Source organism: Oncorhynchus masou, chromosome 15 (assembly GCF_036934945.1).
Source record: "Oncorhynchus masou masou isolate Uvic2021 chromosome 15, UVic_Omas_1.1, whole genome shotgun sequence".
NCBI lineage: Eukaryota > Metazoa > Chordata > Actinopteri > Salmoniformes > Salmonidae > Oncorhynchus > Oncorhynchus masou.
This window is the reverse complement of record NC_088226.1, coordinates 75,192,146-75,217,918: the sequence shown is the minus strand read 5'-3', so window position 1 is coordinate 75,217,918 and position 25,773 is coordinate 75,192,146. Positions and strand designations below refer to the sequence as shown.

Sequence of the window (25,773 nt, the reverse complement as noted above, 5' to 3'; positions counted from 1 at the left end):
CAATACTTCCAGTAACAGCTCTGGCATTGTGTTATTGTTTTATCACTATAGTATTAAAAAATACAGTAAATCGATCTTTGTTAATTGATTTCAATAATATTAATATTTTTCTTTAATAAATGTATGTTTAAGTCAATTATCTACAACCTTTGTGATTTAAATTAGAAAAACGTCAAGTAAATCGTGAAAAAAACCCATTCAGGGTGACTTTTATTTTGAAATGTAGCCTTATGCTCACTTGACCTTAATGTCGCTAGGTTCACAATTCTGAATGATCCCACCTAATTTTGTCTCCTTCCTGGACTGGACTGCCTTCCATTTTTTAAGACATATATTTTTATTTTTAGAGCGGCCACTTGAGTATCTGGTCAGTATAATGGATCATCTGTGACCGTGCGTCCGCTCTGGTGCAAGCCAAGACGAAGAAAGTTGGGGAAAGATGCACGAAGAGGATGGCGGAGAAGAGAACTCTACACGAGACCTACGGGTTCTGGCCTCCAATTCGGTGGACGCAGGCGAACCCGAATCACTGAAGGACCCGGTTGCGAAACTATGCGGTTATTTAACTAAACTCGCTGGAAAAGGGCCGCTGCGGGGGTTTAAACTCCGCTGGTTTGTGTACGACGAGAGGAAATGTTATTTGTATTACTTCAAGACTCCCCAAGACGCCTTGCCGCTGGGACACATAACGATAGGCGAAGCCAGCTTCAGCTATGATGTGGAGGGGGATGAGGGGCAGTTTGAGATTCGCACCGCGGGGAAGGAGTTTGTACTCAAGGTAAATATAATCTACATTGTTTACAATTCTATAGTTACGTGAAGTTTGGTGTTAAATGCATGTCATGGTGAGTGAATATAACTATCTTTCACAGTGTCACTAGCACAACAAGTAGTTCTAGACACACCCTTTAATACGGCCTATAGTTTTAGGAAGTATGGTCTGCATGCATTGGTACATGGCAACTAAGTGACAATATGTTGGGAAACTGTTATTAGTCTGTGCTGTTACAATGTGTCAACTGCATCTCATGTTACAGAATAGAACGTAGCCTGTTGAATCACGTGGGATGTAAAGTAGCCTGTTGAATGACGTGGGACGTAAGGTAGCCTGTTGAATGACGTGGGACGTAACGTAGCCTGTTGAATGACGTGGGACGTAACGTAGCCTGTTGAATGACGTGGGACGTAACGTAGCCTGTTGAATGACGTGGGACGTAACGTAGCCTGTTGAATGACGTGGGACGTAACGTAGCCTGTTGAATGACGTGGGACGTAACGTAGCCTGTTGAATGACGTGGGACGTAACGTAGCCTGTTGAATGACGTGGGACGTAACGTAGCCTGTTGAATGACGTGGGACGTAACGTAATGTGTGGGAGAGACAAAAAGTGAGTAAAAAAACACCCTAAATATGTTGAGAAATACAAATGAACTTTCTTCTGTCCATTCTTGTTTCTTTAATGTCACAATTTCAACCCTCCTTCATCCGGGCTTGGCAAAAGTGACCCAAAAGAGAGACACTGGCGGAGTTACTTAGTTTTTTATTTGACTGAAAAAAACAATTTTAGTTTTTTTTGTTTTTTACATTTACATCCCTCCCTGAATGTAAGCCAGGGCGGGATCAGCCAGCGGCTGCTTCCTGCATACGGGATTCATTTGCAGTCTAGACGCGGAGGGGTGAACATCTCCTGCTCTGACTGCAGCTGGGAGGGACTGCTGCGTGAGGACTGGGCCGCCTGTGAGTGCTTTGGGACTGGGGTGGGGCCCACGCCAGCACCCGCTGCTCGTTGAGAAGAGTAAGAACGATATGTGCTTTCAAGTTAGTCTCCAATAACACCAAGAAAAGTCGCGAGATTTGTCGCTAGTCGTTTTTTGAAAAAGTGTCGCGAGAGGGGTCTGAATACTTGCCAAATATAGCAACAAATTCGCTAAGTTGGCAACACTGCTCAGCAGTGGCTCTCTCACACCTCATTATGGTACATAGTTGGGCCTTGTTGTAAGAATAATCTTGCAGTCAAACCTGAATATTCTGTGTGTGTGTGTGTGTGTATACAGTACGACTACCGCCCCGTAGCACTCACTTCCGTCATCATGAAGTGCTTTAAGAGACTAGTCAAGGACCATATCACCTCCACCCTACCTGACACCCTAGACCCACTCCAATTTGCTTACCGCCCAAATAGGTCCACAGACGATGCAATCTCAACCACACTGCACACTGCCCTAACCCATCTGGACAAGAGGAATACCTATGTGAGAATGCTGTTCATTGACTACAGCTCGGCATTCAACACCATAGTACCCTCCAAGCTCGTCATCAAGCTCGAGACCCTGGGTCCCGACCCCGCCCTGTGCAACTGGGTACTGGACTTCCCCTGGACTTCCTGGGGCCGCCCCCAGGTGGTGAGGGTAGGTAACAACATCTCCTCCCCGCTGATCCTCAACACTGGGGCCCCACAAGGGTGCGTTCTGAGCCCTCTCCTGTACTCCCTGTTCACCCACGACTGCGTGGCCACGCACGCCTCCAACTCAATCATCAAGTTTGCGGACGACACAACAGTGGTAGGCTTGATTACCAACAACGACGAGACGGCCTACAGGGAGGAGGTGAGGGCCCTCGGAGTGTGGTGTCAGGAAAATAACCTCACACTCAACGTCAACAAAACTAAGGAGATGATTGTGGACTTCAGGAAACAGCAGAGGGAACACCCCCCTATCCACATCGATGGAACAGTAGTGGAGAGAGTAGCAAGTTTTAAGTTCCTCGGCATACACATCACAGACAAACTGAATTGGTCCACTCACACAGACAGCATCGTGAAGAAGGCGCAGCAGCGCCTCTTCAACCTCAGGAGGCTGAAGAAATTTGGCTTGTCACCAAAAGCACTCACAAACTTCTACAGATGCACAATCGAGAGCATCCTGGCGGGCTGTATCACCGCCTGGTACGGCAACTGCTCCGCCCTCAACCGAAAGGCTCTCCAGAGGGTAGTGAGGTCTGCACAACGCATCACCGGGGGCAAACTACCTGCCCTCCAGGACACCTACACCACCCGATGTTACAGGAAAGCCATAAAGATCATCAAGGACATCAACCACCCGAGCCACTGCCTGTTCACCCCGCTATCATCCAGAAGGCGAGGTCAGTACAGGTGCATCAAAGCTGGGACCGAGAGACTGAAAAACAGCTTCTATCTCAAGGCCATCAGACTGTTAAACAGCCACCACTAACATTGAGTGGCTGCTGCCAACACACTGACACTGACTCAACTCCAGCCACTTTAATAATGGGAATTGATGGGAAATGATGTAAATATATCACTAGCCACTTTAAACAATGCTACCTTATATAATGTTACTTACCCTATATTATTCATCTCATATTCATACGTATATACTGTACTCTATATCATCTACTGCATCCTTATGTAATACATGTATCACTAGCCACTTTAACTATGCCACTTTGTTTACATACTCATCTCATATGTATATACTGTACTCGATACCATCTACTGTATCTTGCCTATGCTGCTCTGTACCATCACTCATTCATATATCCTTATGTACATATTCTTTATCCCCTTACACTGTGTATAAGACAGTAGTTTAGGAATTGTTAGTTAGATTACTTGTTGGTTATTACTGCATTGTCGGAACTAGAAGCACAAGCATTTCGCTACACTCGCATTAACATCTGCTAACCATGTGTATGTGACAAATAAAATTTGATTTGATTTGTTGTTCATGTTGTAAATTTCTATTGTAGCTGCAAACAGCAGATGTTTTATGGAATATCTACATAGGCGTACAGAGGCCCATTATCAACAACCATCACTCCTGTGTTCCAATGGCAGGGTAGCCTAGTGGTTAGAGCGTTGGACTAGTAACCGGGAGGTTAACAAGGTACAAATCTGTCATTCTGCCCCTGAACAGGCAGTTAACCCACCGTTCCCAGGCCGTCATTGAAAATAAGAATTTGTTCTTAACTGACTTGCCTGGTTAAATAAAGGTAAAAAAATAAAATAAAAAGTAACTGAAGATCTCGCACTGCTCCCTTCACAGAACTGCGCAATCTGTCTCTAACCAGAATAGAAAAGGAGTGGGAGGCCCCGGTGCACAGCTGAGCAAAAGGACAAGTACATTCGTGTCTAGTTTGAGAAACAGATGCCACACAAGTCCTCAACTGGCAGCTTCATTAAATAGTCTGTCCAGTGTCTGTGTTCTTTTGCCCATCTTAATCTTTGATTTTTATTGGCCAGTCTGAGAGATGGCTTTTTCTTTGCAACTCTGACTAGAAGGCCAGCATCCCGGAGTCGTCTCTTCACTGTTGACGTTGAGACTGGTGTTTTGTGGGTACTATTTAATGAAGCTGCCAGTTGAGGCATTTCCAGCTGTGCTAACATAACTGCAAAAGAGTTTTCTAATGATCAATTAGCCTTTTTAAAATGATGAACTTGGATTAACTAACACAACGTGCCATTGGAACACAGGAGTGATGGTTGCTGATAATGGGTCTATGTAGATATATAAATCTGCCATTTCCAGCTACAATAGTAATTTACAGCATTAACAATGTCTACACTGTATTTCTGATCACTTTGCTGTTATTTTAAATTGAACCATTTTTTGGGGGATTTATTTTCATAAACAAGGACATTTCTAAGTGACCAACTTATGAACGATAGTGTATATTTCATATTTGAGATTCTAGATGTGAGATTCTTCCCCCCTTTGCCTTGACGACAGCTTTGCGCACTCTTGGCATTCTCTCAAACAGCTTCACGAGAAATGCTTTTCCAACAGTCTTGAAGGAGTTCCCACTTATGCGTTCAGAAAGTATTCAGACCCCTTCACATTTTGTTAAGTTACAGCCATTTTCTGAAATGGATTGAATAAAACATTTCCTCCAATCTACGCACAATACCCCTATTTCAAGATGGCGCCGACAGAAATGGTTGGAGTCCTTCGGAAACTATGCTGTATTTTTTGTTTTTTTTAATCAATTATTTCACATCGTTAACCCTGAAAATCTTAAGTGTTAAGTGTTAGGCCGGGAAGAACTATTGGAAATAAGAGCAAAGTCAATTTACCAACATAACGACCAGGAATACGACTCTCCCAAAGCGGATCCTCTGTTTGATCCACCAACCAGGACATTGGGTCTAATCCCAGAGACAGACCCAAAACAATGTCGCTGCAGAAGAGATAGACAGAGCGGCTTCCTGGTAAGACTTCGGAGACGTGCACACCACCCACCGCTTCTGAGTATATTACTCGCCAATGTTCAGTCTCTAGACAACAAGGTGGACGAAATTAGGGCAAGGATTGTCTTCCAGAGAGACATCAGAAACATTGTAACATTCTAAACGGAAACATGGCTCTCGGTACAGCCACCGGGTTTCTTCATGTGTCGCGCCGACAGAAATAAACATCTCTCTGGGAAGAAGAAGGGCGTAATTGTCATGGTGTAATTGTAACAACAGGAACTCAAGTCCTTTTGGTCACCTGACCTAGAATTCCTTACAATCAAATGCTGACCACATTATCTCCCAAGAGAATTCTCTTCGACTATAGTCACATCCATGTATACCCCCAAGCAGATACCACGACGGCCCTCAAGGAACTTCACTGGACTCTATGTAAACTGGAAACCACATCTCCTGAGGTGGCATTTATTGTAGCTGGGGATTTTAACAAAGCTAATTTAAGGACAAGGCTACCTAAAGTCTATCAGCATATTAACTGTAGGAAGCGTCCTGGCAAAACAATTGATCACAGCTACTCTAACTTCTGCAATTCACACGACCCTCCCCCGCCCTCCCTTCGGCAAATCCGACTACGACTCCATTTTGCTCCTACTGTCCTACAGGCAGAAACTCAAACTGAAAGCGCGAACCACCGCATTTAACCATGGAAAGATTACTAGGAATATGTCTGAAATATATACAGTGTACTTATTCCCTCCGCAAGGCAGCGAAATCGGTACAGGGACAAAGTGGAGTCGCAATTCAACGGCTCAGACACGAGAGGTATGTGGCAGAGTCTAGAGGCAATTACGGACTACAAAAAGTAAACCAGCCACAGATGAGGCCGCTACCAAGGACTGCGAGCCCCCTCTCTCCTTCTCCGTGGCCAACATGAGTAAGACATTAAGCTCTGCTGTCACAGACGGCATCCCTAGCCGCGTCCTCAGAGCATGCGCAGACCAGCTGGCTGGTGTGTTTACGGACATATTCATTCTCTCCATATCCCAGTCTGCTGTCCACAAATGCTTCCAAATGGCCACCATTGTTCCTGTACTCAAGAAGGCAAAGAACTGAACTAAATTACTATTGCCTGTAGCACTCACTTCTGACATCATGAAGCACTTTGAGAGACAAGTCAAGGGTCATGTCACCTCCACCTTACCTGCCACCCTAGACCCACTTCAGGTTGCATACCGCCCCAACAGGTCCACATACGATGTAATCACCATCACACTACACACTGCCTTATCCCATCTGGACAAGAGGAATACCTCGGTAAGAATGCTGTTCTTTGACTACAGCTCAGCATTCAACACTCATCATTAAGCTTGACGCCCTGGGTCTCAACCCCATCCGTCCTGTGCAATTGGGTCCTGGTCTTTCTGACAGACCCTCCCCCGGGTGGTGAAGGTAGAAAACATTATCTCCACTTCTCTAATCCTCAACATCGGGTTCTTGGCCACCTCCCTGACCAAGGCCCTTCTCCCCCGATTGCGCAGTTTGGCCGACCGGCCAGCTCTCGGAAGAGTCTTGGTGGTTTTAAACTTTTTCCATTTAAGAATGATGGAGGCCACTGTATTCTTGGAGAACTTCAGTCCTGCAGACATTTTTTGGTTCCCTTCCCCATATCTGTGCCTCGACACAATCCTGTCTCTGAGCTCTACGGACAATTCCTTCAACCTCTGCATGGTTTTTACTCTGACATGCACTGTCAACTGTGGGACGTTTATATAGACAGGTGTGTGCCTTTCCAAATCATGTCCAATCAATTGAATTTACCACAGGTGGACTCCAATCAAGTTGTAGAAACATCTCAAGATGGCCAATGGAACAGATTGCGCCTGAGCTCAATTTGGAGTCTCATAGCAAAGGGTCTGAATATTTATGTAAATAAGGTATTTCTGTTTTTTAAGTTTTAATAAATACTTTGTTATTATGGGGTATTGTGTGTAGGTTGATGAGGGAAACAATTAATTTAATCAATTTTTGTTAAGGCTGTAACTTAACAAAAATGTGTAAAAAGTCAAGGGGCCTGAAGACTTTCCGAATGACCTGTAAAATAAAACAACTTGGAACCTGTAGAAACTCATCAATGGTGCCCTCTAATAGAACATCCTGGAACCTCTAGAAACTCATCAATGGTGCCCTCTAATAGAACATCCTGGAACCTCTAGAAACCCATCAATGGGCCCTCTTAATAAATCAGTAACATTTTACGGCTATGTATAGCAGCAGTAACATATAAACATTCCTAATGCACATACGGAGTATGCTAGTTGCACTCAAACACGCTTTCACCAATGATAATGACTAACTCTTTATTAGCATGCACAGGGTGCCTGCACAAACAATGCTAGCATTAGCTGGTGCTAGCATACCGCACTACAACTTCTCTTATCTACAAACACTTTTTTTTTAAACCTATATTTAAATAGGCAAGTCAGTTAAGAACAATTTCTTATTTTCAATGACGGCCTAGGAACAGTTGGTTAACTGCCTGTTCAGGGGCAGAACGACAGTTTTGTACCTTGTCAGCTTGGGGATTTGAACTTGCAACCTTTCGGTTACTAGTCTAACGCTCTAACGCTACCCTGCCACAGGGCAGGTATAAACAACATTCATCTGGAGGCGAAGGTGCTAGCTAGCAGAGTAGAACACCTATTTAGGAGAGGTGCTGGCTAGCAGAGTAGAACACCTGTTTAGGTGAGGTGCTGGCGAGCAGAGTAGAACACCTGTTTTTGTTGGAATGAGTGGAAACTTGAAGGGTGATTGACAGGGCTGCAGACCAATCAGGTTGAAAGGGCCAGCCTTTTCCCCCACCTGTACTAGCATGGAGTCTGTCCTCCCCAGACAACTCTCACATCCTGTATAACACTCTATGCAAAGGAAATGTTAGATTTAGTAGTTTTAACATTTTGTGGATGTTTGTTTTGAGTTGTAAAATGTAAACATGGTTTGCTCCCATCCTCCAGATGATTCACTGCTGACTCCAGGATATCCTGCCCTAAACCTTACACAACCCCTAACCCTGTGTATCTGTCCTCCTCCCACTACAGGCCTGACCCTAACCTTGTGTCTCTGTCCCCCTCCAACTACAGGCCTGACCCTAACCCCGTGTCTCTGTCCCCCTCCAACTACAGGCCTGACCCTAACCCTGTGTCTCTGTCCCCCTCCAACTACAGGCCTGACCCTAACCCTGTGTCTCTGTCCCCCTCCAACTACAGGCCTGACCCTAACCCTGTGTCTCTGTCCCCCTCCAACTACAGGCCTGACCCTAACCCTGTGTTTCTGTCCCCTTCCAACTACAGGCTTGACCCTAACCTCCAAACCCATAACCCTGTGTCTCTGTGTATCAGACCCCTAACCCCGTGTCTCTGTGTATTTGGCCCCTAACCCTGTGTCTCTGTGTCAGGCCCCTAACTCTGTGTCAGGCCCCTAACTCTGTGTCAGGCCCCTAACTCTGTGTCAGGCCCCCAACCCTGTGTCTCTGTGTCAGGCCCCCAACCCTGTGTCTCTGTGTCAGGCCCCCAACCCTGTGTCTCTGTGTCAGGCCCCCAACCCTGTGTCTCTGTGTCAGGCCCCCAACCCTGTGTCTCTGTGTCAGGCCCCCAACCCTGTGTCTCTGTGTCAGGCCCCCAACCCTGTGTCTCTGTGTCAGGCCCCCAACCCTGTGTCTCTGTGTCAGGCCCCTAACCCCCCTGACTCCGCGTCTCTGTGTTTCAGGCCCCTAACCCCCCTGACTCCGCGTCTCTGTGTTTCAGGCCCCTAACCCCCCTGACTCTGCGTCTCTGTGTTTCAGGCCCCTAACCGCCAGGTGATGCAGTACTGGCTCCAGCAGCTGCAGCAGAAGCGTTGGGAGTTCAGTAACACCAGAGGGTCTGGACAGAGGGACAGCTGGAGTTCTCCTACCCCTCACACTGGCCTGGTGGCCAAAGATACAGGTACTACACCCTTACACTGGGGAGAAAGATACAGGGACTACACCCTTACACTGGGGAGAAAGATACAGGGACTACACCCTTACACTGGGGACAAAGATACAGGCACTACACCCTTACACTGGGGACAAAGATACAGGGACTACACCCTTAACCTGGGGACAAAGTTACAGGTACTTCACCCTTTCACGGGGGACAAAGATACAGGGACTACACCCTTACAATAGGGACAAAGATACAGGGACTACACCCTTACACTAGGGACAAAGATACAGGGACTACACCCTTACACCGGGGACAAAGATACATGTTCTACCCTGCTACACTCGTACACTGGGCACAAAGAGACAAGGACTACCCTGCTACACCCGTACACTGGGCACAAAGATACAGGGACTACCCCCTTACACTGGGGACAATTATACAGGGACTACACCCTTACATTGGGGACAAAGATACAGGGACTACCCCCTTACACTGGGGACAAAGATACAAGGACTACCATGCTACTCCCTTTCACTGGGGACAAAGATACAGGGACGACCCTCCAACAGCCGTACACCGGGGACAAAGATACAGGTTCTACCCTGCTACACTCGTACACTGGGTACAAAGATACAAGGACTACACCCTTACACTGGGGACAAAGATTCAGGGACTACACCCTTACACTGGGGACAAAGATACAGGGACTACCCTGCTACACCTGTACACTTTGGACAAATATACAGGGACTACTCCCTTACACTGGGGACAAAGATACAAGGACTACCATGCTACTCCCTTTCACTGGGGACAAAGATACAGGGACGACCCTCCAACAGCCGTACACCGGGGACAAAGATACAGGTTCTACCCTGCTACACTCGTACACTGGGTACAAAGATACAAGGACTACACCCTTACACTGGGGACAAAGATTCAGGGACTACACCCTTGCACTGGGGACAAAGATACAGGGACTACCCTGCTACACCTGTACACTTTGGACAAATATACAGGGACTACTCCCTTACACCGGGGACAAAGATACAAGGACTACACCCTTACACTGGGGACAAAGATACAAGGACTACACCCTTACACTGGGGACAAAGATACAGGGACAACACCCTTACACCGGGGACAAAGATACAGGTTCTACCCTGCTACACTCGTACACTGGGTACAAAGATACAAGGACTACACCCTTACACTGGGGACAAAGATACAAGGACTACACCCTTACACTATGGACAAAGATACAGGGACTACACCCTTACACTGGGGACAAAGATACAGGGACTACACCCTTACACTGGGGACAAAGATACAAGGACTACTTCCTTACACTGGGGACAAAGATACAGGGACTACACCCTTACACTGGGGACAAAGATACAAGGACTACTTCCTTACACTGGGGACAAAGATACAGGGACTACACCCTTACACTGGGGACAAAGATTCAGGGACTACACCCTTACACTGGGGACAAAGATACAAGGACTACTTCCTTACACTGGGGACAAAGATTCAGGGACTACTCCCTTACACTGGGGACAAAGATACAAGGACGACCCTGCAACACCCGTACACCGGGGACAAAGATACAAGGACTACTTCCTTACACTGGGGACAAAGATTCAGGGACTACACCCTTACACTGGGGACAAAGATACAGGTTCTACCCTGCTACACTCGTACACTGGGTACAAAGATACAAGGACTACACCCTTACACTGGGGACAAAGATACAAGGACTACACCCTTACACTATGGACAAAGATACAGGGACTACACCCTTAAACTGGGGACAAAGATACAGGGACTACACCCTTACACTGGGGACAAAGATACAGGGACTACACTCGTACACTGGGTACAAAGATACAAGGACTACCCTGCTACACCCGTACACTGGGCATAAAGATACAGGGACTAACCCTTACACTGGGGACAATGATACAGGGACTACACCCTTACACTGGGGACAAAGATTCAGGGACTACACCCTTACATTGGGGACAAAGATACAGGGACTACCCCCTTACACTGGGGACAATGATACAGGGACTACACCCTTACACTGGGGACAAAGATTCAGGGACTACACCCTTAAATTGGGGACAAAGATACAGGGACTACCCCCTTACACTGGGGACAATGATACAGGGACTACACCCTCACACTGGGGACAAAGATACAGGGACTACACCCTTACACTATGGACAAAGATACAGGGACAACACCCGTACACCGGGGACAAAGATACATGTTCTACCCTGCTACACTCGTACACTGGGCACAAAGATACAGGGACTACCCCCTTACACTGGGGACAAAGATTCAGGGACTACACCCTTACACTGGGGACAAAGATACAGGGACTACACCCTTACACTATGGACAAAGATACAGGGACAACACCCTTACACTGGGGACAAAGATACAAGGACTACACCCTTACACTGGGGACAAAGATACAGGGACAACACCCTTACACTATGGACAAAGATACAGGGACGACACCCTTACACTAGGGACAAAGATACAGGGACGACACCCTTACACTGGGGACAAAGATTCAGGGACTACACCCTTACACTATGGACAAAGATACAGGGACAACACCCTTACACTATGGACAAAGATACAGGGACAACACCCTTACACTATGGACAAAGATTCAGGGACTACCCCCTTACACTGGGGACACAGATTCAGGGACTACACCCTTACACTGGGGACAAAGATACAGGGACTACACCCTTACACTGGGGACAAAGATACAGGGACTACACCCTTACACTATGGACAAAGATACAGGGACTACCCCCTTACACTGGGGACAAAGATTCAGGGACTACCCCCTTACACTGGGGACAAAGATTCAGGGACTACACCCTTACACTGGGGACAAAGATACAGGGACTACACCCTTACACTGGGGACAAAGATACAGGGACTACACCCTTACACTGGGGACAAAGATACAGGGACCACACCCTTACACTGGGGACAAAGATACAGGGACTACACCCTTACACTTTGGACAAAGTTACAGGGACTAGACCCTTACACTGGGGCCAGACAGTAAATATAGTGTCAGAACTGTGGCTGTCGTTCACACTACAAACAGTAAATATAGTGTCAGAGCTGTGGCTGTCGTTCACACTACAGACAGTAAATATAGTGTCAGAGCTGTGGCTGTCGTTCACACTACAGACAGTAAATATAGTGTCAGAGCTGTGGCTGTCGTTCACACTACAGACAGTAAATATAGTGTCAGAGCTGTGGCTGTGGTTAGTAACAGACACACTATCTGCTGTGTTTCAGATGTGTTTGTGTTTGAGAAGCCCAGTCACAGTGACAGCATGGAGAGGGTACGCAGCGACTTCGCTATGGAAACAGACACGGACGGACTGGTGGGTGTCCAATCAGCCCGAGGCCCCTCCCATCACGCCCCCAACCCCCTCAACTTCTCCAGCAAGCTGGGTCACTGGAGCTCAGAGATCAGGTAAGGTCTGGTGTAAGGGCTGTGATAAGGACTGGTTCTGGTGTAAGGGGTGTGGTAAGGACTGGTTCTGGTGTAAGGGGTGTGGTAAGGACTGGTTCTGGTGTGAGGGCTGTGATAAGGACTGGTTCTGGTGTAAGGGGTGTGGTAAGGACTGGTTCTGGTGTAAGGGGTGTGGCTGTGGTAAGGATTGAGTCTGGTGTAAGGGCTATGTTAAGGACTGGTTCTGGTGTAAGGGCTGTGGCTGCGGTAAGGACTGGGTCTGGTGTAAGGACTGGGTCTGGTGTAAGGACTGGGTCTGGTGTAAGGGCTGTGGTAAGGACTGGGTCTGGTGTAAGGGATGTGGTAAGGACTGGGTCTGGTGTAAGGACTGGGTCTGGTGTAAGGACTGGGTCTGGTGTAAGGGCTGTGGTAAGGACTGGGTCTGGTGTAAGGGATGTGGTAAGGACTGGGTCTGGTGTAAGGACTGGGTCTGGTGTAAGGACTGTGATAAGGACTGGTTCTGGTGTAAGGACTGTGGTAAGGACTGGTTCTGGTGTAAGGTCTGTGGTAAGGTCTGTGGTAAGGACTGGGTCTGGTGTGAGGTCTGTGGTAAGGACTGGGTCTGGTGTGAGGGCTGTGGTAAGGACTGGGTCTGGTGTAAGGGCTGTGGTAAGGACTGGGTCTGGTGTAAGGGCTGTGGTAAGGTCTGCTGTAAGGGCTGTGGTAAGGACTGGGTCTGGTGTTAGGACTGGATCTGGTGTAAGGACGAATGATGAAATACAAATCGTATAGAGAAAAATAGTCCTATAATTCCTATAATATCTACAACCTAAAACGTCTTACCTGGGAATATTGAAGACTCATGTTAAAAGGAACCACCAGCTTTCATATGTTCTCGTGTTCTGAGCAAGGAACTGAAACGTTAGCTTTCTAACATGGCACATATTGCCCTTTTACTTTCTTCTCCAACACTTTGTTTTTGCATTATTTAAACCAAATTGGACATGTTTCATTATTTATTTATGTATTATATTAAGTTAAAATAAGTGTTCATTCAGTATTGTTGTAATTGTCATTATTACAAATATGTTTGTTTTTTTAAATCGGTGATTAATCGGTATAGTTTGTTTTTTTTGGTCCTCCAGTAATCGGTATCGGCATTGAAAAATCATAATCGGTCGACCTCTAGTGTATAGGAATATACAGTATAGTGGATATACACTACATGGCCAAAAGTATGTGGACATCTCAACAAACCGTTTCTGTATGGCCCTCGCTTTGTGCTCGGGGGCAGTACAATGCTGAAACAGGAAAGGGCCTTCCACAAACTGTTGCCACAAAGTTTGAAGCAGAGAATCGTCTAGAATGTCATTGTCTGCTGTAGTGTTAAGATTTCCCTTCACTGAAACTTAAGGGGCCGAACTATGAAAAACAGCTCCAGACCATTATTCCTCCTCCACCAAACTTTACAGTTAGCACTATGCATTCGGGCAAGTTGCGTTCTCCTGTCATCCGCCAAACCCAGATTCGTCATCAGACTGCCAGATTGGGAAGCGTGATTCATCACTCCAGAGAACGCTTTTCCACTGCTCCAGAGTCCACATCTCTATCAGGGCAGACGTTTGACTAACTGACTTGTTGTAAAGGTGGTATCCTATGACGGTGCCACGTTAAACGTCCCTGAGCTCTTCAGTGAGGCCATTCTACTGCCAATGTTTGTCTATGGAGATTGCATGGCTGTGTGCTCAAGTTTATACACCTATCAGCAATGGGTGTGGCTGAAATAGCTAAATCCACTCATTTGAAGGGTTGTCCACATACTTTTGTGTATATAATATATATGTCTATGGGACAAACACCGCAGCAGCCTTTGAATAACCCAACCAATAACCCGAGAAGCCTAGACTCTCAGGTTATTAAAGGGACAGTAGCTACTAACCTGGACTCTCATGTTATTAAATGGACAGTAGCTACTGACCTAGACTCTCAGGTTATTAAATGGACAGTAGCTACTGGCCTAGACTCTCAGGTTATTAAATGGACAGTTGCTACTGGCCAAGACTCTCATGTTATTAAATGGACAGTAGCTACTAACCTAGACTCTCAGGTTATTAAATGGACAGTAGCTACTGACCTAGACTCTCAGGTTATTAAATGGACAGTAGCTACTAACCTAGACTCTCAGGTTATTAAAGGGACAGTAGCTACTAACCTAGACTCTCAGGTTATTAAATGGACAGTAGCTACTCCCAAGACTCTCAGGTTATTAAATGGACAGTAGCTACTAACCTAGACTCTCAGGTTATTAAAGGGACAGTAGCTACTAACCTAGACTCTCAGGTTATTAAATGGACAGTAGCTACTAACCTAGACTCTCAGGTTATTAAATGGACAGTAGCTACTGACCTAGACTCTCAGGTTATTAAATGGACAGTAGCTACTGGCCTAGACTCTCAGGTTATTAAATGGACAGTAGCTACTGACCTAGACTCTCAGGTTATTAAATGGACAGTAGCTACTAACGTAGACTCTCAGGTTATTAAATGGACAGTAGCTACTGACCTAGACTCTCGGGTTATTAAATGGACAGTAGCTACTAACCTAGACTCTCAGGTTATTAAAGGGACAGTAGCTACTAACCTAGACTCTCAGGTTATTAAATGGACAGTAGCTACTCCCAAGACTCTCAGGTTATTAAATGGACAGTAGCTACTAACCTAGACTCTCAGGTTATTAAAGGGACAGTAGCTACTAACCTAGACTCTCAGGTTATTAAATGGACAGTAGCTACTAACCTAGACTCTCAGGTTATTAAATGGACAGTAGCTACTGACCTAGACTCTCAGGTTATTAAATGGACAGTAGCTACTGGCCTAGACTCTCAGGTTATTAAATGGACAGTAGCTACTGACCTAGACTCTCAGGTTATTAAATGGACAGTAGCTACTAACGTAGACTCTCAGGTTATTAAATGGACAGTAGCTACTGACCTAGACTCTCGGGTTATTAAATGGACAGTAGCTACTAACCTGGACTCTCATGTTATTAAATGGACAGTAGCTACTGACCTAGACTCTCAGGTTATTAAATGGACAGTAGCTACTGACCTAGACTCTCAGGTTATTAAATGGACAGTAGCTACTGGCCTAGACTCTCAGGTTATTAAATGGACAGTAGTTACTGACCTAGACTCTCAGGTTATTAAATGGACAGTAGCTACTAACCTAGACTCTCAGGTTATTAAATGGACAGTAGCTACTAACCTAGACTCTCAGGTTATTAAATGGACAGTAGCTACTGGCCTAGACTCTCAGGTTATTAAATGGACAGTAGCTACTGGCCAAGACTCTCAGGTTATTAAATGGACAGTAGCTACTGGCCTAGACTCTCAGGTTATTAAATGGACAGTAGCTACTGACCTAGACTCTCAGGTTATTAAATGGACAGTAGCTACTGGCCTAGACTCTCAGGTTATTAAATGGACAGTAGCTACTGACCTAGACTCTCGGGTTATTAAATGGACAGTAGCTACTGACCTAGACTCTCAGGTTATTAAAGGGACAGTAGCTACTAACCTAGACTCTCAGGTTATTAAATGGACAGTAGCTACTGGCCAAGACTCTCAGGTTATTAAATGGACAGTAGCTACTAACCTAGACTCTCAGGTTATTAAAGGGACAGTAGCTACTGACCTAGACTCTCAGGTTATTAAATGGACAGTAGCTACTGGCCTAGACTCTCAGGTTATTAAATGGACAGTAGTTACTGACCTAGACTCTCAGGTTATTAAATGGACAGTAGCTACTGACCTAGACTCTCAGGTTATTAAATGGACAGTAGCTACTAACCTAGACTCTCAGGTTATTAAATGGACAGTAGCTACTAACCTAGACTCTCAGGTTATTAAATTGACAGTAGCTACTAACCTAGACTCTCAGGTTATTAAATGGACAGTAGCTACTAACCTAGACTCTCAGGTTATTAAAGGGGAAGTAGCTACTAACTTTCAGCCCATTGTATTCAGTGCCTGTTGAAACTGGTATGAATGGTGTTATATGCCTGTCAAAAACTTCCTCTTGGAGAGAGATTGATGAAGCACTAACTCCATCTCTTTAAGTGGTGTAAGATGAAGTCTGACAACACAGTGCCGAGGGTAGAAACCAACTAGTTGTGATCCTACAGTTAGTGTGTGTTTATGAACAGTATGTCTGCTCTGCTCTACTTAACAGCCTCTCCTTTAGAACACATCTGCCGCTTGGATGATGTCATGTTCTAGAATGCCAGAACTCACGGCTGGGTTGGAGCTGAGTATGGAGAGGTCAAATGGAAATCACAATTCTGAGTAACATTCCAAGAGCCATTTAACAAGCAATGGAGGGGAAGTTTCCGACTTACTATGTTGGGAAGTCTGACACACTAACTGGTCTTACAGCACCAGGTTGAGAAAGCAGAAATGCTTCACCAATTGTAGGTGTGAAAATACAGAGAGGAAATGGTTAGACAGACACCATGTGGGTGAAGGTTCACAAATCTTTCAGAGCCCAGAAATCATCAATCCCCACAAGTGGAAGACAATTGAACAAGAGTTATCTCAGTAACACGTCATCGTAGTTCTATGTCTCTAATATCATCAGAATAACACATTATCATAGTTCTCTATTTTTTATTTCACCTTTTTTTAACCAGGTAGGCCAGTTGTGAACAAGTTCTCATTTACAACTGCGACCTGGCCAAGATTAAGCAAAGCAGTACTACACAAACAACAACACAGTTACACCTGGAATAAACAAACGTACAGTCAATAACACAATAGAAAAGTCTATACACAGTGTGTGCAAATGAAGTAAGATTAGGGAGGAAAGGCAATAAATAGGCCATAGTGGCGAAATAATTACAATTTAGCAATTTAACACTGGAGTGATAGATGTGCAGAAGATGAATGTGCAAGTAGAAATACTGGTGTGCAAAGGAGCAAAAAAAGAACAATATGGGAATGAGGTAGTTGGCTAATATCATCAGAAGAACACATTATCATAGTTCTGTCCCTAATATCATCAGAAGACACATTATCATAGTTCTGTCCCTAATATCATCAGAAGACACATTATCATAGTTCTGTCCCTAATATCATCAGAAGAACACATTATCATAGTTCTGTCCCTAATATCATCAGAAGACACATTATCATAGTTCTGTCCCTAATATCATCAGAAGAACACATTATCATATTCTGTCCCTAATATCATCAGAAGACACATTATCATATTCTGTCCCTAATATCATCAGAAGACACATTATCATATTCTGTCCCTAATATCATCAGAAGAACACATTATCATAGTTCTGTCCCTAATATCATCAGAAGACACATTATCATAGTTCTGTCCCTAATATCATCAGAAGACACATTATCATAGTTCTGTCCCTAATATCAGAAGACACATTATCATAGTTCTGTCCCTAATATCATCAGAAGACACATTATCATAGTTCTGTCCCTAATATCATCAGAAGACACATTATCATAGTTCTGTCCCTAATATCATCAGAAGGCACATTATCATAGTTCTGTCCACATTATCATAGTTCTGTCCCTAATTATCATCAGAAGACACATTATCATAGTTCTGTCCCTAATATCATCAGAAGACACATTATCATAGTTCTGTCCCTAATATCATCAGAAGACACATTATCATAGTTCTGTCCCTAATATCATCAGAAGACACATTATCATAGTTTTGTCCCTAATATCATCAGAAGACACATTATCATAGTTCTGTCCCTAATATCATCAGAAGACACATTATCATAGTTCTGTCCCTAATATCATCAGAAGACACATTATCATAGTTCTGTCCCTAATATCATCAGAAGACACATTATCATAGTTCTGTCCCTAATATCCCATTAATATCCCTAATATCATCAGACACATTATCATAGTTCTGACACATTATTCATAGTTCTGTCCCTAATATCATCAGAAGAAGACACATTATCATAGTTCTGTCCCTAATATCATCAGAAGACACATTATCATAGTTCTGTCCCTAATATCATCAGAAGACACATTATCATAGTTCTGTCCCTAATATCATCAGAAGACACATTATCATAGTTCTGTCCCTAATATCATCAGAAGACACATTATCATAGTTCTGTCCCTAATATCATCAGAAGAACACATTATCATAGTTCTGTCCAGAAGACACATTATGTCCCTAATATCATAATATCATCAGAAGACACATTATCATAGTTCTGTCCCTAATATCATCAGAAGACACATTATCATAGTTCTGTCCCTAATATCATCAGAAGACACATTAATATCATCAGAAGACACATTATCATAGTTCTGTCCCTAATATCATCAGAAGACACATTATCATAGTTCTGTCCCTAATATCATCAGAAGACACATTATCATAGTTCTGTCCCTAATATCATCAGAAGACACATTATCATAGTTCTGTCCCTAATATCATCAGAAGACACATTATCATAGTTCTGTCCCTAATATCATCAGAAGACACATTATCATAGTTCTGTCCCTAATATCATCAGAAGACACATTATCATAGTTCTGTCCCTAATATCAGAAGACACATTATCATAGTTCTGTCCCTAATATCATCAGAAGACACATTATCATAGTTCTGTCCCTAATATCATCAGAAGACACATTATCATAGTTCTGTCCCTAATATCATCAGAAGACACATTATCATAGTTCTGTCCCTAATATCATCAGAAGACACATTATCATAGTTCTGTCCCTAATATCATCAGAAGAACACATTATCATAGTTCTGTCCCTAATATCAGAAGACACATTATCATAGTTCTGTCCCATTATCATATCATCAGAAGACACATTATCATAGTTCTGTCCCTAATATCATCAGAAGACACATTATCATAGTTCTGTCCCTAATATCATCAGAAGAACACATTATCATAGTTCTGTCCCTAATATCATCAGAAGACACATTATCATAGTTCCCTAATGACACATTATCATAGTTCTGTCCCTAATATCATCAGAAGACACATTATCATAGTTCTGTCCCTAATATCATCAGAAGACACATTATCATAGTTCTGTCCCTAATATCATCAGAAGACACATTATCATAGTTCTGTCCCTAATATCATCAGAAGACACATTATCATAGTTCTGTCCCTAATATCATCAGAAGACACATTATCATAGTTCTGTCCCTAATATCATCAGAAGACACATTATCATAGTTCTGTCCCTAATATCAGAAGACACATTATCATAGTTCTGTCCCTAATATCATCAGAAGACACATTATCATAGTTCTGTCCCTAATATCATCAGAAGACACATTATCATAGTTCTGTCCCTAATATCATCAGAAGACACATTATCATAGTTCTGTTCTGTCCCTAATATCATCAGAAGACACATTATCATAGTTCTGTCCCTAATATCATCAGAAGACACATTATCATGTTCTGTCCCTAATATCATCAGAAGACACATTATCATAGTTCTGTCCCTAATATCATCAGAAGAACACATTATCATAGTTCTGTCCCTAATATCATCAGAAGACACATTATCATAGTTCTGTCCCTAATATCATCAGAAGAACACATTATCATAGTTCTGTCCCTAATATCATCAGAAGACACATTATCATAGTTCTGTCCCTAATATCATCAGAAGAACACATTATCATAGTTCTGTCCCTAATATCATCAGAAGACACATTATCATAGTTCTGTCCCTAATATCATCAGAAGAACACATTATCATAGTTCTGTCCCTAATATCATCAGAAGACACATTATCATAGTTCTGTCCCTAATATCATCAGAAGACACATTATCATAGTTCTGTCCCTAATATCATCAGAAGACACATTATCATAGTTCTGTCCCTAATATCATCAGAAGACACAGTTCTGTCCCTAATATCATCAGAAGAACACATTATCATAGTTCTGTCCCTAATATCATCAGAAGACACATTATCATAGTTCTGTCCCTAATATCATCAGAAGACACATTATCATAGTTCTGTCCCTAATATCATCAGAAGACACATTATCATAGTTCTGTCCCTAATATCATCAGAAGACACATTATCATAGTTCTGTCCCTAATATCATCAGAAGAACACATTATCATAGTTCTGTCCCTAATATCATCAGAAGACACATTATCATAGTTCTGTCCCTAATATCATCAGAAGAACACATTATCATAGTTCTGTCCCTAATATCATCAGAAGACACATTATCATAGTTCTGTCCCTAATATCATCAGAAGAACACATTATCATAGTTCTGTCTAATATCATCAGAAGACACATTATCATAGTTCTGTCCCATCAGAAGACACATTATCATAGTTCTGTCCCTAATATCATCAGAAGAACACATTATCATAGTTCTGTCCCTAATATCATCAGAAGACACATTATCATAGTTCTGTCCCTAATATCATCAGAAGACACATTATCATAGTTCTGTCCCTAATATCATCAGAAGACACATTATCATAGTTCTGTCCCTAATATCATCAGAAGACACATTATCATAGTTCTGTCCCTAATATCATCAGAAGACACATTATCATAGTTCTGTCCCTAATATCATCAGAAGACACATTATCATAGTTCTGTCCCTAATATCATCAGAAGACACATTATCATAGTTCTGTCCCTAATATCATCAGAAGAACACATTATCATAGTTCTGTCCCTAATATCATCAGAAGAACACATTATCATAGTTCTGTCCCTAATATCATCAGAAGACACATTATCATAGTTCTGTCCCTAATATCAGAAGACACATTATCATAGTTCTGTCCCTAATATCATCAGAAGACACATTATCATAGTTCTGTCCCTAATATCATCAGAAGACACATTATCATAGTTCTGTCCCTAATATCAGAAGAACACATTATCATAGTTCTGTCCCTAATATCAGAAGACACATTATCATAGTTCTGTCCCTAATATCATCAGAAGACACATTATCATAGTTCTGTCCCTAATATCATCAGAAGAACACATTATCATAGTTCTGTCCCTAATATCATCAGAAGAACACATTATCATAGTTCTGTCCCTAATATCATCAGAAGACACATTATCAGTTCTGTCCCTAATATCATTATCATAGTCATAGTTCTGTCCCTAATATCATCAGAAGACACATTATCATAGTTCTGTCCCTAATATCATCAGAAGACACATTATCATAGTTCTGTCCCTAATATCATCAGAAGACACATTATCATAGTTCTGTCCCTAATATCATCAGAAGACACATTATCATAGTTCTGTCCCTTATCATCAGAAGACACATTATCATAGTTCTGTCCCTAATATCATCAGAAGACACATTATCATAGTTCTGTCCCTAATATCAGAAGAACACATTATCATAGTTCTGAAGACACATTATCATAGTTCTGTCCCTAATATCATCAGAAGAACACATTATCATAGTTCTGTCCCTAATATCATCAGAAGACACATTATCATAGTTCTGTCCCATCAGAAGACACATTATCTGTCTGTCCCTAATATCATCAGAAGACACATTATCATAGTTCTGTCCCATTATCATATCATCAGAAGACACATTATCATAGTTCTGTCCCTAATATCATCAGAAGACACATTATCATAGTTCTGTCCCTAATATCATCAGAAGACACATTATCATAGTTCTGTCCCTAATATCATCAGAAGAACACATTATCATAGTTCTGTCCCTAATATCATCAGAAGACACATTATCATAGTTCTGTCCCTAATATCATCAGAAGACACATTATCATAGTTCTGTCCCTAATATCATCAGAAGAACACATTATCATAGTTCTGTCCCTAATATCATCAGAAGAACACATTATCAGTTCTGAAGAACACATTATCATAGTTCTGTCCCTAATCATCAGAAGACACATTATCATAGTTCTGTCCCTAATATCATCAGAAGAACACATTATCAGAAGACACATTATCATAGTTCTGTCCCTAATATCATCAGAAGAACACATTATCATAGTTCTGTCCCTAATATCATCAGAAGACACATTATCATAGTTCTGTCCCTAATATCATCAGAAGACACATTATCATAGTTCTGTCCCTAATATCATCAGAAGACACATTATCATAGTTCTGTCCCTAATATCATCAGAAGACACATTATCATAGTTCTGTCCCTAATATCATCAGAAGAACACATTATCATAGTTCTGTCCCTAATATCATCAGAAGACACATTATCATAGTTCTGTCCCTAATATCATCAGAAGAACACATTATCATAGTTCTGTCCCTAATATCATCAGAAGACACATTATCATAGTTCTGTCCCTAATATCATCAGAAGAACACATTATCATAGTTCTGTCCCTAATATCATCAGAAGACACATTATCATAGTTCTGTCCCTAATATCATCAGAAGACACATTATCATAGTTCTGTCCCTAATATCATCAGAAGAACACATTATCATAGTTCTGTCCCTAATATCAGAAGACACATTATCATAGTTCTGTCCCTAATATCATCAGAAGAACACATTATCAAGTTCTGACACATTATCATAGTTCTGTCCCTAATATCATCAGAAGACACATTATCATAGTTCTGTCCCTAATATCATCAGAAGAACACATTATCATAGTTCTGTCCTAATATCAGAAGACACATTATCATAGTTCTGTCCCTAATATCATCAGAAGACACATTATCATAGTTCTGTCCCTAATATCATCAGAAGACACATTATCATAGTTCTGTCCCTAATATCATCAGAAGACACATTATCATAGTTCTGTCCCTAATATCATCAGAAGACACATTATCATAGTTCTGTCATCAGAAGACACATTATCATAGTTCTGTCCCTAATATCATCAGAAGACACATTATCATAGTTCTGTCCCTAATATCATCAGAAGAACACATTATCATACTTCTGTCCCTAATATCATCAGAAGACACATTATCATAGTTCTGTCCCTAATATCATCAGAAGACACATTATCATAGTTCTGTCCCTAATATCAGAAGACACATTATCATAGTTCTGTCCCTAATATCATCAGAAGACACATTATCATAGTTCTGTCCCTAATATCATCAGAAGACACATTATCATAGTTCTGTCCCTAATATCATCAGAAGAACACATTATCATAGTTCTGTCCCTAATATCATCAGACACATTATCATAGTTCTGTCCCTAATAGAAGAACATCATAGTTCTGTCCCTAATATCATCAGAAGAACACATTATCATAGTTCTGTCCCTAATATCATCAGAAGACACATTATCATAGTTCTGTCCCTAATATCATCAGAAGAACACATTATCATAGTTCTGTCCCTAATATCAGAAGACACATTATTAGTTCTGTCCCTAATATCATCAGACACATTATCATAGTTCTGTCCCTAATATCATCATAGTTCTGTCCCTAATATCATCAGAAGACACATTATCATAGTTCTGTCCCTAATATCATCAGAAGACACATTATCATAGTTCTGTCCCTAATATCATCAGAAGAACACATTATCATAGTTCTGTCCCTAATATCATCAGAAGACACATTATCATAGTTCTGTCCCTAATATCAGAAGACACATTATCATAGTTCTGTCCCTAATATCATCAGAAGAACACATTATCATAGTTCTGTCCCTAATATCATCAGAAGAACACATTATCATAGTTCTGTCCCTAATATCAGAAGACACATTATCATAGTTCTGTCCCTAATATCATCAGAAGACACATTATCATAGTTCTGTCCCTAATATCATCAGAAGACACATTATCATAGTTCTGTCCCTAATATCATCAGAAGAACACATTATCATAGTTCTGTCCCTAATATCATCAGAAGAACACATTATCATAGTTCTGTCCCTAATATCATCAGAAGACACATTATCATAGTTCTGTCCCTAATATCATCAGAAGAACACATTATCATAGTTCTGTCCCTAATATCATCAGAAGAACACATTATCATAGTTCTGTCCCTAATATCATCAGAAGACACATTATCATAGTTCTGTCCCTAATATCATCAGAAGACACATTATCATAGTTCTGTCCCTAATATCATCAGAAGAACACATTATCATAGTTCTGTCCCTAATATCATCAGAAGAACACATTATCATAGTTCTGTCCCTAATATCATCAGAAGACACATTATCATAGTTCTGTCCCTAATATCATCAGAAGAACACATTATCATAGTTCTGTCCCTAATATCATCAGAAGACACATTATCATAGTTCTGTCCCTAATATCATCAGAAGACACATTATCATAGTTCTGTCCCTAATATCATCAGAAGACACATTATCATAGTTCTGTCCCTAATATCATCAGAAGACACATTATCATAGTTCTGTCCCTAATATCATCAGAAGAACACATTATCATAGTTCTGTCCCTAATATCATCAGAAGAACACATTATCATAGTTCTGTCCCTAATATCATCAGAAGAACACATTATCATAGTTCTGTCCCTAATATCATCAGAAGACACATTATCATAGTTCTGTCCCTAATATCATCAGAAGAAGAAGACACATTATCACATTATCATCAGAAGACACATTATCATAGTTCTGTCCCTAATATCATCAGAAGAACACATTATCATAGTTCTGTCCCTAATATCATCAGAAGAACACATTATCATAGTTCTGTCCCTAATATCATCAGAAGACACATTATCATAGTTCTGTCCCTAATATCATCAGAAGACACATTATCATAGTTCTGTCCCATTAATATCATCAGAAGACACATTATCATAGTTCTGTCCCTAATATCATCAGAAGAACACATTATCATAGTTCTGTCCCTAATATCATCAGAAGACACATTATCATAGTTCTGTCCCTAATATCATCAGAAGACACATTATCATAGTTCTGTCCCTAATATCATCAGAAGAACACATTATCATAGTTCTGTCCCATCAGAAGACACATTATCATAGTTCTGTCCCTAATATCATCAGAAGAACACATTATCATAGTTCTGTCCCTAATATCATACATATCATCAGT

The 25,773-nt window shown here is 41.9% G+C and overlaps 1 protein-coding gene across 1 annotated transcript in view; it reads left to right on the top strand.

The window, feature by feature from the left end:
- Nucleotides 1–263: 263 nt before the first annotated feature.
- Nucleotides 264–25,773, top strand: part of tbc1d2b (TBC1 domain family, member 2B) — a 153,879-nt gene continuing 128,369 nt past the window's right edge. Inside the window, exons 1-3 of the mRNA XM_064990241.1 lie at nucleotides 264–778; nucleotides 9,048–9,189; nucleotides 12,505–12,685. Coding sequence (XP_064846313.1) covers nucleotides 440–778; nucleotides 9,048–9,189; nucleotides 12,505–12,685 — 662 coding nt within the window. The 5' untranslated portion in view covers nucleotides 264–439. The remainder of the gene's footprint in view (nucleotides 779–9,047; nucleotides 9,190–12,504; nucleotides 12,686–25,773) is intronic.